This window comes from Ixodes scapularis, unplaced genomic scaffold, assembly GCF_016920785.2.
Source record: "Ixodes scapularis isolate PalLabHiFi unplaced genomic scaffold, ASM1692078v2 PGA_scaffold3__209_contigs__length_174095766, whole genome shotgun sequence".
Lineage (NCBI taxonomy): Eukaryota > Metazoa > Arthropoda > Arachnida > Ixodida > Ixodidae > Ixodes > Ixodes scapularis.
Window position 1 is genome coordinate 87,592,921 of NW_024609868.1, and position 13,971 is coordinate 87,606,891.

Genomic DNA, 13,971 nt, shown 5'->3' on the forward strand with positions numbered 1-13,971 from the left:
TGTAAACAACCTCTTTTTCGCACGAGGCGAATTGTGTCTTGTGCCTGGTGTTACATTGACTGATCCGGTTGGTCGATGACTGGTTGATCTTCCGGCACATTGAATACGCTTTGTTGGGTGCCGAGCACACAACTTGCACGTCTTGTCGCCTGGCGATCTTTTTTAACTTGTGGGTAACCCCATGTATATATGGGACCACCACAAAAGGTTTCCGTGCATGTTTCTTTTTTGCTGTGGCGTCGTCTTTCTTCTTGATGGTGCGAATGATTTTTTCGCAAATGGAGGCCAATAAAGACTCTGGGAAACCGGCGTCCTGAAGTTTTGAAACTTGTGTATTGAAGCTTTGTTGTATTTGGTGGGGGCAAGTCTTTTTGAGGCTGGCCAGAAGGGCCGTGGCGACTTTTCCTTGTTTGACGATTTTGGAATGCTGGGACTCGAAGGGAAGAAACCCTTTATTCGAGCGCGCCTGGTACCTCCAACAAACATGATCTTTTTGAAACTCCAGCACCAGGTCAAGGAACCTAATAGTTTTTTTGATGGGAAGCTCATGGGTGAAAGTGAGGCCCATGCAGCTGTTTTGGAAGTATGTCATTATGGAGTCGAGGCATCCATTTTCTTCTTCAATTGCAGTGGAGCATAAAATAAGAAAGTCATCCACATAGCGAAAAATGACTGATATTCGTGGATCATTTATGACTTTTTGGATAGTTGTTCCACAGGCAGCGAGAAAAATTTCGCATAAAAACGGAGCCACTTGCGATCCGATGCATACCCCACTCTTCTGCACATAGTGATGTTCTTGGTGGGCCACCACCGTTGCGGACAAGTAGAAGCCTAAAAGTTCCAAGAAGGTGCCCAGGCTCATCCCTGCTGCATTTTGAAACCTGGTAAGCCCTTGTTCCTCAATGGTGGTTTGAAGAACACGTAAAAGGTTATCGTGCGGAATTGAGTAGTACATATCCTGTACGTCAATCGAGAACCCAGAAACAATTAGGTTTCCTTGTTCATGAAGAAATGCGATCACGTGCTCTGAGTTAGGTATCCTGAAGGGGTCTTCTACTGGTATTTTGGAGAGTTGCTGGGCAAGAAACCTCGATACGCATGCTTGCCAAGTGTTTCTTTCGGATACAATAGCCCGAAATGGAACACCTTCTTTGTGAGTCTTGGCTGAGAAGAAGACAGAAAGTTGGTCATTTTTTGCCCCTTTGATCCTGGTGCTGAGACTAGCTTGTTGGTGTTCGTCTAGCAACTTGAGAATGGCCTTCTTTGCTACTTTTGTCCTTTTCTCTGCTACTGGCATAAAATTCTTGATCATGGCCTGATGGGCTTTTTCTCCATATCTGTCGGACTCAAGAACGACAAATCCTCCCTCCTTATCGGAAATGCATAGCTTTAAATCCCGGCTTCTTAATCCTTGAATTGTAGACCCAAAGCTCACCTTTGGCTTAGCTTGGTGCTGAAGGCTGGAAAATACTTTGATTCCTTCATCAATAATTTGAGAGCTTCTTTCCTGTGGAGCTTTTGCGGCAATTTGCCGTATTATGGCTACCTTGTCTACAGCTTCAAGCTTGGGAGCTATGGAAAACTTTGGTCCTTGTTCCAGCACCTTCCGAGCTTGTTCTGAAATGTGCACATTCCCTATAAGCTGGAGCGGTGTCTTTTGCAGAACCGTCTTGCGTTGCCGGTGTAGTTCCAGATGATGACGCCAAATGGGGCGTTACTTATCTTTCTAGTTACCTGAGCACGTCTTTTATCAATTTCAACCTCCTTGGCCCACCAGGCTTGAGGCTCATGATTGCAACGTCCATCTGCCAAGCAAGGCTGCTCACTCGCAGCATACAAAAGAAGATCATCCTGGAAGAGGTAAAGTGTTTTTTCGGGGCTCTACAACCATCACACGCGCACGCACAACGGGTGTCCAAGATTCTTCGGTCTGAAGAATGGCGCCAAGTGCGACTACTCACCGACTTTCTGCGAGTCAAATCTCCGACCCGCAACGAATTTTCCAATCATCTCATCATGACGCAAAACACAACGGAGATCCTCTGGAAGAAGAACTTTCTCCCCATTTGGCGTCATCATCTGGAACTACACCGGCAACGCAAGACGGTTCTGCAAAAGACACCGCTCCAGCTTATAGGGAATGTGCACATTTCAGAACAAGCTCGGAAGGTGCTGGAACAAGGACCAAAGTTTGCCATAGCTCCCAAGCTTGAAGCTGTAGACAAGGTAGCCATAATACGGCAAATTGCCGCAAAAGCTCCACAGGAAAGAAGCTCTCAAATTATTGATGAAGGAATCAAAGTATTTTCCAGCCTTCAGCACCAAGCTAAGCCAAAGGTGAGCTTTGGGTCTACAATTCAAGAATTAAGAAGCCGGGATTTAAAGCTATGCATTTCCGATAAGGAGGGAGGATTTGTCGTTCTTGAGTCCGGCAGATATGGAGAAAAAGCCCATCAGGCCATGATCAAGAATTTTATGCCAGTAGCAGAGAAAAGGACAAAAGTAGCAAAGAAGGCCATTCTCAAGTTGCTAGACGAACACCAACAAGCTAGTCTCAGCACCAGGATCAAAGGGGCAAAAAATGACCAACTTTCTGTCTTCTTCTCAGCCAAGACTCACAAAGAAGGTGTTCCATTTCGGGCTATTGTATCCGAAAGAAACACTTGGCAAGGATGCGTATCGAGGTTTCTTGCCCAGCAACTCTCCAAAATACCAGTAGAAGACCCCTTCAGGATACCTAACTCAGAGCACGTGATCGCATTTCTTCATGAACAAGGAAACCTAATTGTTTCTGGGTTCTCGATTGACGTACAGGATATGTACTACTCAATTCCGCACGATAACCTTTTACGTGTTCTTCAAACCACCATTGAGGAACAAGGGCTTACCACGTTTCAAAATGCAGCAGGGATGAGCCTGGGCACCTTCTTGGAACTTTTAGGCTTCTACTTGTCCGCAACGGTGGTGGCCCACCAAGAACATCACTATGTGCAGAAGAGTGGGGTATGCATCGGATCGCAAGTGGCTCCGTTTTTATGCGAAATTTTTCTCGCTGCCTGTGGAACAACTATCCAAAAAGTCATAAATGATCCACGAATATCAGTCATTTTTCGCTGTGTGGATGACTTTCTTATTTTATGCTCCACTGCAATTGAAGAAGAAAATGGATGCCTCGACTCCATAATGACATACTTCCAAAACAGCTGCATGGGCCTCACTTTCACCCATGAGCTTCCCATCAAAAAAACTATTAGGTTCCTTGACCTGGTGCTGGAGTTTCAAAAAGATCATGTTTGTTGGAGGTACCAGGCGCGCTCGAATAAAGGGTTTCTTCCCTTCGAGTCCCAGCATTCCAAAATCGTCAAACAAGGAATAGTCGCCACGGCCCTTCTGGCCAGCCTCAAAAAGACTTGCCCCCACCAAATACAACAAAGCTTCAATACACAAGTTTCAAGACTTCAGGACGCCGGTTTCCCAGAGTCTTTATTGGCCTCCATTTGCGAAAAAATCATTCGCACCATCAAGAAGAAAGACGACCCCACAGCAAAAAAGAAACATGCACGGAAACCTTTTGTGGTGGTCCCATATATACATGGGGTTACCCACAAGTTAAAAAAGATCGCCAGGCGACAAGACGTGCAAGTTGTGTGCTCGACACCCAACAAAGCGTATTCAATGTGCCGGAAGATCAACCAGTCATCGACCAACCAGATCAGTCAATGTAACACCAGGCACAAGACACAATTCGCCTCGTGCGAAAAAGAGGTTGTTTACAGCATACCACTGACATGTGGGCGCTGCTACATTGGGCAAACGGGACGCTGCATCAACGAGCGTACACGTGAGCACGCAGCCAACCAAAAGAACCTGACAGCGCCGGGGCACCTATCTGCGCATTGCCGAGCATGCAAGTGCACGGCGAAGCTCGCGCAAGTTAACATCGTAGCACGCCACAAAAGCCAGCTCGCGCGGGAGATGTTAGAAGCTGCTGCCATAGAAGAAAAAGGAGATGGGTGTGTTAGTGCACCTTCAATCACCTTGTTGCGCACCGAAAAACTATTTCTCCGAGGGGGTCAACATCTTGTAAAATAAAACGTAAAACAAAGGGGAAAAGGGGGGAACGAAGTGAATTATGCAGAAGGAGAGGAAGAGGATGAAGAGGAGGTTTATATATAAAAACAGTTGGTAGTCCAGCGATCGGGTGTCTTTCTTTCTATCTCTACCTTTTCCTTAGTTCAGCTGGTTTTTTTCATAGTGGACATTGGGCCAAGTGGCACGAGTTTGTATTTTGTAAGAGAGTTTGCGAAAAAATATTGGCGATCGAGAAGGCTGCCGTTGGTTGTTTCGTTATTCGTATGAAAGCGACGTTGCTAAATAACAGCAGCATAATTACAACGCACAGAAGTTAGCCAGAGCATGATTTTAAACAAACAAACCAGATGAGACCTAACACAACCCTGCGACTGCCGGTAAGCAGAAGTGCATGTTTGGTATTTTGCTCATCAGCAGCCTCGGGTTGTGTTATGTCTAATTTTCACCAGCTCGTTCGCACCTGGACTTCCTGTTCACTAACCGGGTAAACTAGAGTCTGGGGTCAAACAAACAAAATGTTCAGTCAATTTATATTCAGCAATCTTTTGTTTTTGCTTCGTCCTATTCGCAACTCTAGAGTAGGCGGCAAAGCTAATAATACGATTAAACCTGAAAACATCTTACACCAGGAGCAACTGAAAGGTCACGCTCCGTTGTTCCTGAGAAGATGTTCCTTTTTTTTGGGGGGGGGGGGTTTAATCGTGTTTTGAGCTTCGCCATTTCCAGGGATCCTTTTACTGTTTGTCCTGACTCCTTGTCTTGTGTTCGGCTGGAAAATAAACTCGCAGGACTTTTTTTTTAAAGAAGTGGATGGTATCCCTCTGAGGAGATGGGCGAACATCGAAGTGCCGTGGAATAAGGACAGAAAATCAGACTCACTTACCACCTCGAGGACGTCCGACATTTTGGCCAGGACCTCGTTGGAGAGCGTCTGCAGGAGCGGGACGCTGGACACATCGAGAACGAAAAAAAGGTGATCTTACAGGAGGTCATTCGAAAAGGTTACAACTGGACTCCAACTTTTAAACCCCGCGTGGTTTCCAGAAGAGGAACTTTTTTTTATTTTGTGCTTGTGTCCGTCGTCATGGAGCTGCAGAGACGCGGGAAGATTATACTAATATATTACGTAGCTAACGCTTGGATATAAATTGAACATTTTAAATACCGAAGTATTAACTGCAAGAGAGCAAATGGCCGATGAAACCATAAAGAAAAGAATTTCAGTAACAAGAAGTGTTTTATGTTTTCCCTTTCTTACAAGTGCAGTCGAGAAATGAAACAGTCTGACCGCGAACACGTTGCCCACGCGCCAGCTAATTGTCACATTTCGTGAACGACATTGTATTGTTGTAAATCTCGAAGCAGCTCAATTTAATTTGCATCACCTTCGTAGGCCAATTGTAGCCATTTATATTCTTTCGTAGAGCGGTTATTGACTCGTATTCCTCAAATGAGAACGAAAGGTCGGGAGACCCTTATAGTCCGGATAGAGGGATTTCCCTCTAGGGACAAACTGAATCACCAGAGGCGCTCTGTCGGCATTACGGGGCAACTAGAGTCACCAAAGTTAGCTATTCGGAAACGGGCGTGTTCCCACCAAAAATCCAGAAACACGCATCTCGCTATAGTATATCGTTCTTCGTCCTTCTCAGGACCAGCTAATTTCGCATTCTGAATGGATGCGTAACGATAATGATATGCCCGGGGGCCGCCATGCCCTGAATTTCTTAAGTTGGCAGTGGCTATATGAAAACTATAGCCGTAGGCAGTTTAATAATCGCAGGTTGTGACGTGTCGAGAGCACCTTATTGCCGCTTCGCGGTCCATGAGATAGGCAATACATGGTTAAGTGGACTATTTTATATATATATATATATATATATATATATATATATATATATATATATATATATATATATATATATATATATATTATATTATATTTATTTATACATAACACGTAAACATCAGTGCATTTGGGAGCACAAAAAGTCCGCGAGGGATTTTCAAATGTCTTCTTATATGAGGCAAAACATTGTGGTTTCTATTCTAACTTTCTTGCACTCATGCACGCCCCCCCCCCACCCCTTTTTTTCTTCTCACGCACACACATGCAAAAAAAAAAACAAAAAAAACAACAAAAAAAAAACAGATGACATCTGGAATATGCATTGGGCGCTTTTGCCGGGCAGGGCGCGTGGTACACGAGATCTCCCGCGAACGAGAAGTGCAAACGTGGCATTTTGTTTCTCCATCGGCTCATCTAAGGACAACCATCTCTAGGGCGGCCTTGCTGCTTGCCATTCAGCACGTGGGATTGCTATTCCCGGCTCGTTCCTGTTGTTTCTTCGAGCCGTTTCGCTGACCCGGTCACTCCTGTCTCAATATTGTTTTATGGGCCAATGTATGCGTACTTTTTCCAGCACCGATGACTCGGCTACTCTCGCCGCTAATCTAATTGGGAGCGAATGCAAGATCCTCACCGCACAATCGCTGAATGTGGACCGGGTTGGTCGACCCTTTTGTTTTTGCACGGCGGTTTGATGTTGCTACGGGAGCAATAATCGTTTCCCCCGCAAGATAACCAGAGGGCACTAGAAGACAAACAAAATCAATAGGCTGACAGGAAAGTTGGGTATGCCGTCGCAAGCGCGATCTTCTCCTTACGGTCCTGCAGAATACAATAGTTTTTGTTTTTTTTTCTCAGTGAGCTTTATTACATAATATTACGGGGAGCATCTTTGCGGTCCTGCAGGATACTACAGATTTTTTTTTTTGATGCAATGTAGATATTATTACTGGAAGCAAACTAGCGCGTCCACTAAAGTCAGTTTGGACATCCATCTGCTCAGGAACTGGCGCTCGGGAGCGCCGGAGAAAGGCTGGGCACTTACTTAATTCACATTATTACGCGCGGACTGGGTTTTGTCTGAATTGCGGAATCATGAAAACTCACCCATAGTCGGGGAAAACTTAAGAATAGCAGGACGTGGCTCTTTTCGTTCACCGTTCTTGCTTAGTGATCGGTCCTTCGACGTTCTTATCGACTAATGCCGGAAATCTCGTTGGCTGCGAAGCGTGATGGCTAGTTTAGTAAAACCTACTGTCTGGCCCTTTTCTTTACCTAACGCACCCTGTGGATCTCATCAAAGTGCCGGACGCCCTCATAATATTATTCCAATTATCAATATAATTTTATATTACACACTAAAAAAATGTATATGAGCTCACTTTCTCGGGGTGAACACGATACAACCGATCACAGCGAACAATAGAAGGGCCACAGCGAATAATGAAGTTCAAAATATAAAATAGATATGAAAAAAAAAATGAAAAAATTGCGATGTGCGCAAGGACAGTACACGGAATCATACGTAAAAGTATTTTTATTCTCATATGAGATAGACACTCAGCGTGTAAAATTCCATTGCAGTCACTGAACGAAGTGTGAACCTTCTAGATGCGGGTCTCGGTTGCTAATTGGGTCACCACAACATTTCCTTTTGTGCACAGTGACTGTGCGCATAAACTGAAACGTGTTTTGAACTGAGACACATATTCGATGTATTGAAATTGTGAAGTTTTTTTCCGAGGCTTCTTCGGGCTTGACCTGCTTTCGCACACTTCACGGTTCTGCGCCAAGCAAAATTACCCTACCTATAAAGCTATCTTGTGCGTCTCTCTTCCGCAAAGCACCATGGAGAGTCCAAATGCCGCAAACAACACAATAATGGCAGCTTGGCGAACGACAAGAAAGGAAATAGGATTCGACCTCAAAAGGATCCAGCTGCGCTGTGACATAAAGCATAGCGTTTCACGTGCTTACGTCATGCTAAATGTCACAGCGCAGACTTTTCTTTCTGTTTTGGCTTAAAGATATGGTTGAGTGTTTGGCAAAGCTCAGTAAAGGAAAAGAAGTGCTTGGCAGAGCTGGCAACGCACGCGGTGTCCGTGCGAAGGTGCGGGGTTGAACCCCGCAGGTTCAGTTATTTCTTTTTTTTCCCCGATATTTGTCTTTCGGGAAGTTTCAGTTCTTTCTTGGCTGCGATTGTGTGTTTTTGTTTTTTGGTGTAGAAACTTCGTAAACATAGCGCGCGCATAAATTTAGCGGCGGGGCACTGCTCTGGCGCGGTCGCTCATTCATCGTAGACACAAGATGCTCGTAACGTTCTCTTTAGATTTGTAGGCACAAGTTCGCCTGATCCAGTGTTCATTTTTTGTTTTATACTGGGTCACTATTCTCCACCCGTTAAAAACATTTCAAGCACGTCGTTGTTCGAATGTCTTTCTTACGTTGCAGTGAATTACTCCCAGAGGGGTGCTTGGCGGCCATTAGATTCTTTGGAATTTACACATTAAGCTTTATTAGCCCGAATTTTCAAAACCAAGATAGTAAAAAAAAAAAATAAAAAAATAAGTAAACTTATATGACTTTTGGTTGTTTATCAATATTTCCTCATTCCAATTAAGTTTTTGACGAAAGGCGATTTCGAGCTCCCAAACGTCAAGATTATCTTGCTAAAGCATGTAATCCCATGGGTACATCTCGCAACTGTTTTTTTTTAAGACTGCATATTAAATTAGTTGCTCAATAAAAACTGGCTACTAATTAATGAGCGCGTGGAAGCTGAAGGATCGGTGTGTTGGAGCGTTCATCGTCAGTTTTACTCCGCATGCCTCATAATCTTATCTAAAGATTTTTATCTCTCCTGCACCTGCAACCCTACAACCTGCTCATTATATCCGTTTGCTAAAGAAAAAAATATGAGGAGATCAACTGAATTTTAGCGAAATCTTACGTGTTTTGTTTTCAGTTTCATTGTAGTTTATTTCCCATCCAACTCACTTGGCCTAATTTTATACTGTTCCCGTTAGTCTTAATAATTATTCTACGCACTTATTAAATACACAGGCCTTACTACGGCGAATTCTCGCTCAAGCAATAACACTGGCCTTATTTCAATCATAATAAAAGATTTGCGTAATGGATTAAATCGATATGAAAAGATCCGTTAATGAAATTCCTTCTTTTTGTATCATGTGCTATGTTGAGCTTCTATGCTGTGCTGGGTATACTTTGATGTTATGGGTGTTATATGAAACTAGGAGAGATTAAAATGTTTTTTTTTTCATTCCGCCATTTATATACAAAAATAAAACACGAAGTGCTTTTTTTATTTTTTTTTACAGTTTGAAATATTAGCGTAGTCTTCGCGTAGTGAAGATAACTTACAATAAAATTAATTAACGAGTAATATTTTGATTATGCCGTTTTCACTACAAAGTCTCCTAATCTGGAATCTTTCACTTCATTTTATAGCAATTATAAGGACTACGTTAGTGATTTTTTTTTCAAGAATAGGAACTAATTAAGGTATTGCCAAGAGATTTCACACACCTCATATTTTACTAATCAAGAATATCAATCTCACATAAACAATATGAACACCCTTCCCCTCCATGAATATTAACGCCGCCTCTCTGTATTCCGTCTCTTTCGACGGGCAGACTTACGCATGGCTTAACCGTGAGATTATCCAGCTGCGCTTTCGATTAAAATTAACGATCGGCACTTGGGGATACTCTTATTTTCTGGGATAAAATGGGACAGGGGGATTTAAACGCCGCGGTGATAATTAACGACGTCGCTTCCTTACAGTCGCTAGACCTTGTAGCATTCCGGCCTGTGGTAGTTTTACGGGGGGGGGGGGGGGGGGGGGGGAAGGGTGTACACATCGGTGCGTCGTGAAAAATGCACGCGCATTATCTGCCTTGCAGCGCATGCGCGCCTGACCGATCACTATGGTCATAGCCTCCTCTATACCCATAAAGCTGACAGCTCAACGACGGAGCCATAGAGAGCCCGCTCGCAGATTTCGAGCGCGAGGATCTGGTAGCACAAAGTATTAAAGAGCAATTTTTCGGGAAACCTGGACGCCAGCGCACAGCTTTTGCAGCGGCGAGGACCCGAAACAAAAAGTAAGGGCGCAAACGAGCTGGTGTACATTGCACATGGTTGAAAAAACCTTTTTCTTAGGCTGTGAAAAGTTCTGACCTTCAAGGTTTATGTCTGTTGGTTTTCGGGTAGAAGGGACGATGGGTCGTTCTTTCCTTTTTCTTTTTTCTTTTTTGTATATGCGTTACTGGGCTTGGGGTTATCAGTGTGTTTGGCGGTCGGAAAGCGAGGGCTCAAAGATAAGAGAAGTGCGTGACGCAGAGTCTGTTGCCCTTGTTGTTTAGTCAGAGGTTACGTTGGTGGAAAGTGGCATTCTTTGGGGTTCTCACCCTCTCTCCCTTTTTTTCTTTTGTATCGAAGTGCCTATATAACCAGGTTTGGAAAATAAAAATTTCAGCTGTGTTAGAGACTTTTTAGTGTTGTGTCGTTTACCCGCAGTCTCGGGGTTTTTTCAACCATGGACCCGAAACACACTTTTTCGCTCGGGAAAGGTGTGTTTCTGCTTCTCGCCGCAGCGGGGCGCCAGTCATGTGGCTCTCCTATCATCCGTTGTCTGCCGCGCCACCTTTTCCCTTTCGGCGGCCGCTTCTCGTGGCGATCTGCCAGGCTCTGTCAGTATAGAGGAGGCTATACGAGAAGGGAGGAAGGACAGGGAGGAGCTTCAGCTGTCCCGCCTTCAGCACGAGCTTCCAACCTTCGACAGCGCTTCCGCATCTCGTGCCACTCGAGCGCTTTGGCGCGCAGCCGAAGCACGACAGAAGGTGTTTTGGCTCTCTGTCGCTCTCAGTCTTTCAGGTACTATAGACACTTTACATACACGCTGGGTTACAGCCACCCTTGCTGAATTTCTCTCGCTTTACCGAGATGCCGGGGCACTAAAGCGGGCGTTGACGAGCCTTCGCAAAGGCGATTGCTGGGGAGGAGTACACCGTAGAATATAAATACGGCGATAACCTGTTATGCCGTGGTAATGATGAAGCGAAATAAACGAAATATAAAAATTAATTAAACTGAAAGTCTGATATGGCGGTGTCTACGTGTATAGCGAAAGCACCTGGCGAACGACGAGCGGAACACGTGACACTGGCTCGAAAGCGCAATCTGCGCAAAGACAATGCGCGTGACGCATACACTCTAAAGAAAAACCCAGTGCATCTGCTTTTCTGAAAACATCTTGAGAGAGCCAATCGCTGCAATCTAGGGAGGGAACTCGGCTAATGACGAGACGGGAAATACGCTTCGACCTAAAACCAAATGCAGTCTCTGCCGCGGCAACTGGGCATGACGTAAGCACGTGAAGCGTCATGCTCTGTGTTACAGCGCAGACCTTTAGATCTAAACATATGTTGGACATCGTCATTAGCTGACTGCCCTCCGTAGATTGCGTTTCGAGTCTATCCATGACATCCAAGATAAGAAAGCCTTAGCGGGGAAATTTCGTCGCGTCACTCAAAGAGGCCACCGCTTGGCAGAGATTGGATTTAAGTGCATCATCAGCTTAATGAGTGAGAAGAAGAATTCAATTCCAACGCTGACGCAGCACTCGTCTCCAGGCTGTGCACCGCGCTGGCTTACGTGAAGTGATGTAAGAATATCCAGCATCACGGACGTGTGGTCTAAAAAGTTAATATATCTTTTTTTTTTTTCTTTCTGCGTTTCGCAGGTTGTAATGAATCCAAAGCATGCCTTGCGAGGAAGGAGGCCTATTGGAACGAAGCAGATTCCAACGGTGCTCTGTTTTTGAGAATCGTTGGCTACTATGATTCGGCAACCATATGGTTAGGAGCTTCTTGCTTAAAGAGTTGCTGCGTTCGTCAGCGAATGGTGCTCTATTGAATATCTGGGCTTGTCGTTTATCAATTTCCCTTTTGTCAAGTGGTTATTGACATTCGGGCTGCAAAACACAGCTTTCGATACTACCATCTAGTTGAAGAGATTTTCCACAATAAATATGCGTTTCCTTGATGTTTTACTTTTCATTCGGAGATTTTATAGAAGCACTTTGAGTTGGTCGTCGAACTAAGAAAAGTACACTAACATTTAAGATACTTTATATTCAAATACACGCAATGTTTTTATGGTGCGCTTATTCGTGTCCAGTTCTCTTTTTTTTAACGATCGTGCAATTGCCGTCATTTTTTTAATTTTACAATTTTGTCATATTGAGAAATGTTTCACGCAAACTGATGTATTGGAGTAAGATGTGCTTATTAGAAGAGCAAGAAAATGAAAAACAAATAAGAGCTTCCGGGACGGGACATATATCAGCCTCGTAGGAAGGGGGATGATACGCTAAATGGAAAGGAAAACAAATGCAGTTGAAGAATGTTCAAAGCATTTTGGTAGCTAGTTTGGATGGCACACGATAGCAATTCAGCCTAAGGACTGGCGTAATATAATCTCCGAGGAAAGTGAGGAGCGCCCCAAACACCCAGAGCGCTTTGCCTGAGAGGCGCGAGAGAAAAATGGCGTAAACAATACAGGGGTTCCACCAACGACAGAAAATAATTTCTTAAAAAAAGGACACTTAAAAAAATAAATGATTCTTTCAGGATGATATCATTAACAGCGGCGGACGTCAGGCTGCGACTGTGAAGTGATAATAAGCAAAGAAATGACTTAAAATACCATAAGAAACTTTTGGGATATTCATCTAAGCTCTGTTACTCGTTGCGAAATAATGCCCTAGCAGTTATTAGTTTTGAAACAAATAAGTTTGACTCCGCGCTATTTCAACATTCTTATCATCCTATTTGGCACTTAGTAATTTATTTCTTTTCCGTCACACGAAAAGCTCGCTTCGTGACAAGCCCATCTAGGGCGAGGATGAGTTGATTATTGAGGTGGAACACTTTCTCAGACCAAGAATGAAGACTCCTACAACCAGGGAATCCTACTGCTCAAACCTCGGTGGTAAACGTCTGTCCCCTGTGACCTTGATTTAGGCGGCGGGACCCAGGGACCAAGGGACGTCGCCGTCTGCTGCGATTGGCCAGTGGTGCGGAGCGGCAGCCAATCGCAGCAGGCGGCGATGTCCCTCTCCCTCTGTCCCGCCCTGTCCCGCCGTGTAGAGATTACACTCTAAAAAATGTCTGTGCGTCTACTTTCCCGCACAACACTCGGAGAGCCAATCACCGCAACTTACGGAGGCAGCTCAGCGAATGACGATGCCGAAACATATGTTTAGACCAAAAAACGCAGTCTGAGTTGTGACATTAAACAATGCAAAACGTCACGCTTGCATTGCTTAATGTCACAACTCAGACTGCGTTTTTTGGTTTAAACATATGTTTCGGCATTGTCATTCGCTGAGCTGCCTCCGTAAGTTGCGGTGATTGACTCTCCGAGTGTTGTGCGGGAAAGTAAACTCACGGGCTTTTTTAGAGTGTAAGGCTCCTGGTGTGGTGCGTATCACTCTAAAAAAAGGTTTGTGCGTCTGCTTTTCCGCACAACACTCGGGGAGCCAACCACCGCTACTTACGGACGCAGCTCAGCGAATGACAATGCCGAAACGTATGTTTAGACCAAAAAACGGAGTCGGAGTTGTGACATTAAACCACGGGCTTTTTTTAGAGTGTACGTGGAGAAGGATTAGCTCTACCACCGACGCTCACGGTTGCAGCTTCGTTCCTTCGTGGTAATGATACGAACTTTACGAACGCCCCTCGCACTTCCACCAGGGGGCCCTAAACTCGTGAAACACAAAGTTGGAGCCGAAAGTTGGCGGAGCACAAAAACGCCGAGTCATCGTCGTGGGTAGTCCAATCGGTGCGCTCCCTCAACTTCGGCCCGAACTTCGTGATTCACGAGTTTAGGGCCCCAGGAACGCGTATTTGTTTCGTATTCCGGCCAACGGAAGGCATATTTACTCCCTGTCCGCGCCTGTTCCGGAGGCTGACGTCAAATTCGGGTAGGCTGTT

At 44.7% G+C, this 13,971-nt stretch overlaps 1 protein-coding gene across 1 annotated transcript in view; it reads right to left on the minus strand.

Annotated features, from left to right (window-relative positions):
• Nucleotides 1-13,971, minus strand: part of LOC8030317 (cGMP-dependent protein kinase, isozyme 1) — a 361,630-nt gene that overhangs the window by 62,637 nt on the left and 285,022 nt on the right. Inside the window, exon 6 of the mRNA XM_042292539.1 lies at nucleotides 4,979-5,042. Coding sequence (XP_042148473.1) covers nucleotides 4,979-5,042 — 64 coding nt within the window. The remainder of the gene's footprint in view (nucleotides 1-4,978; nucleotides 5,043-13,971) is intronic.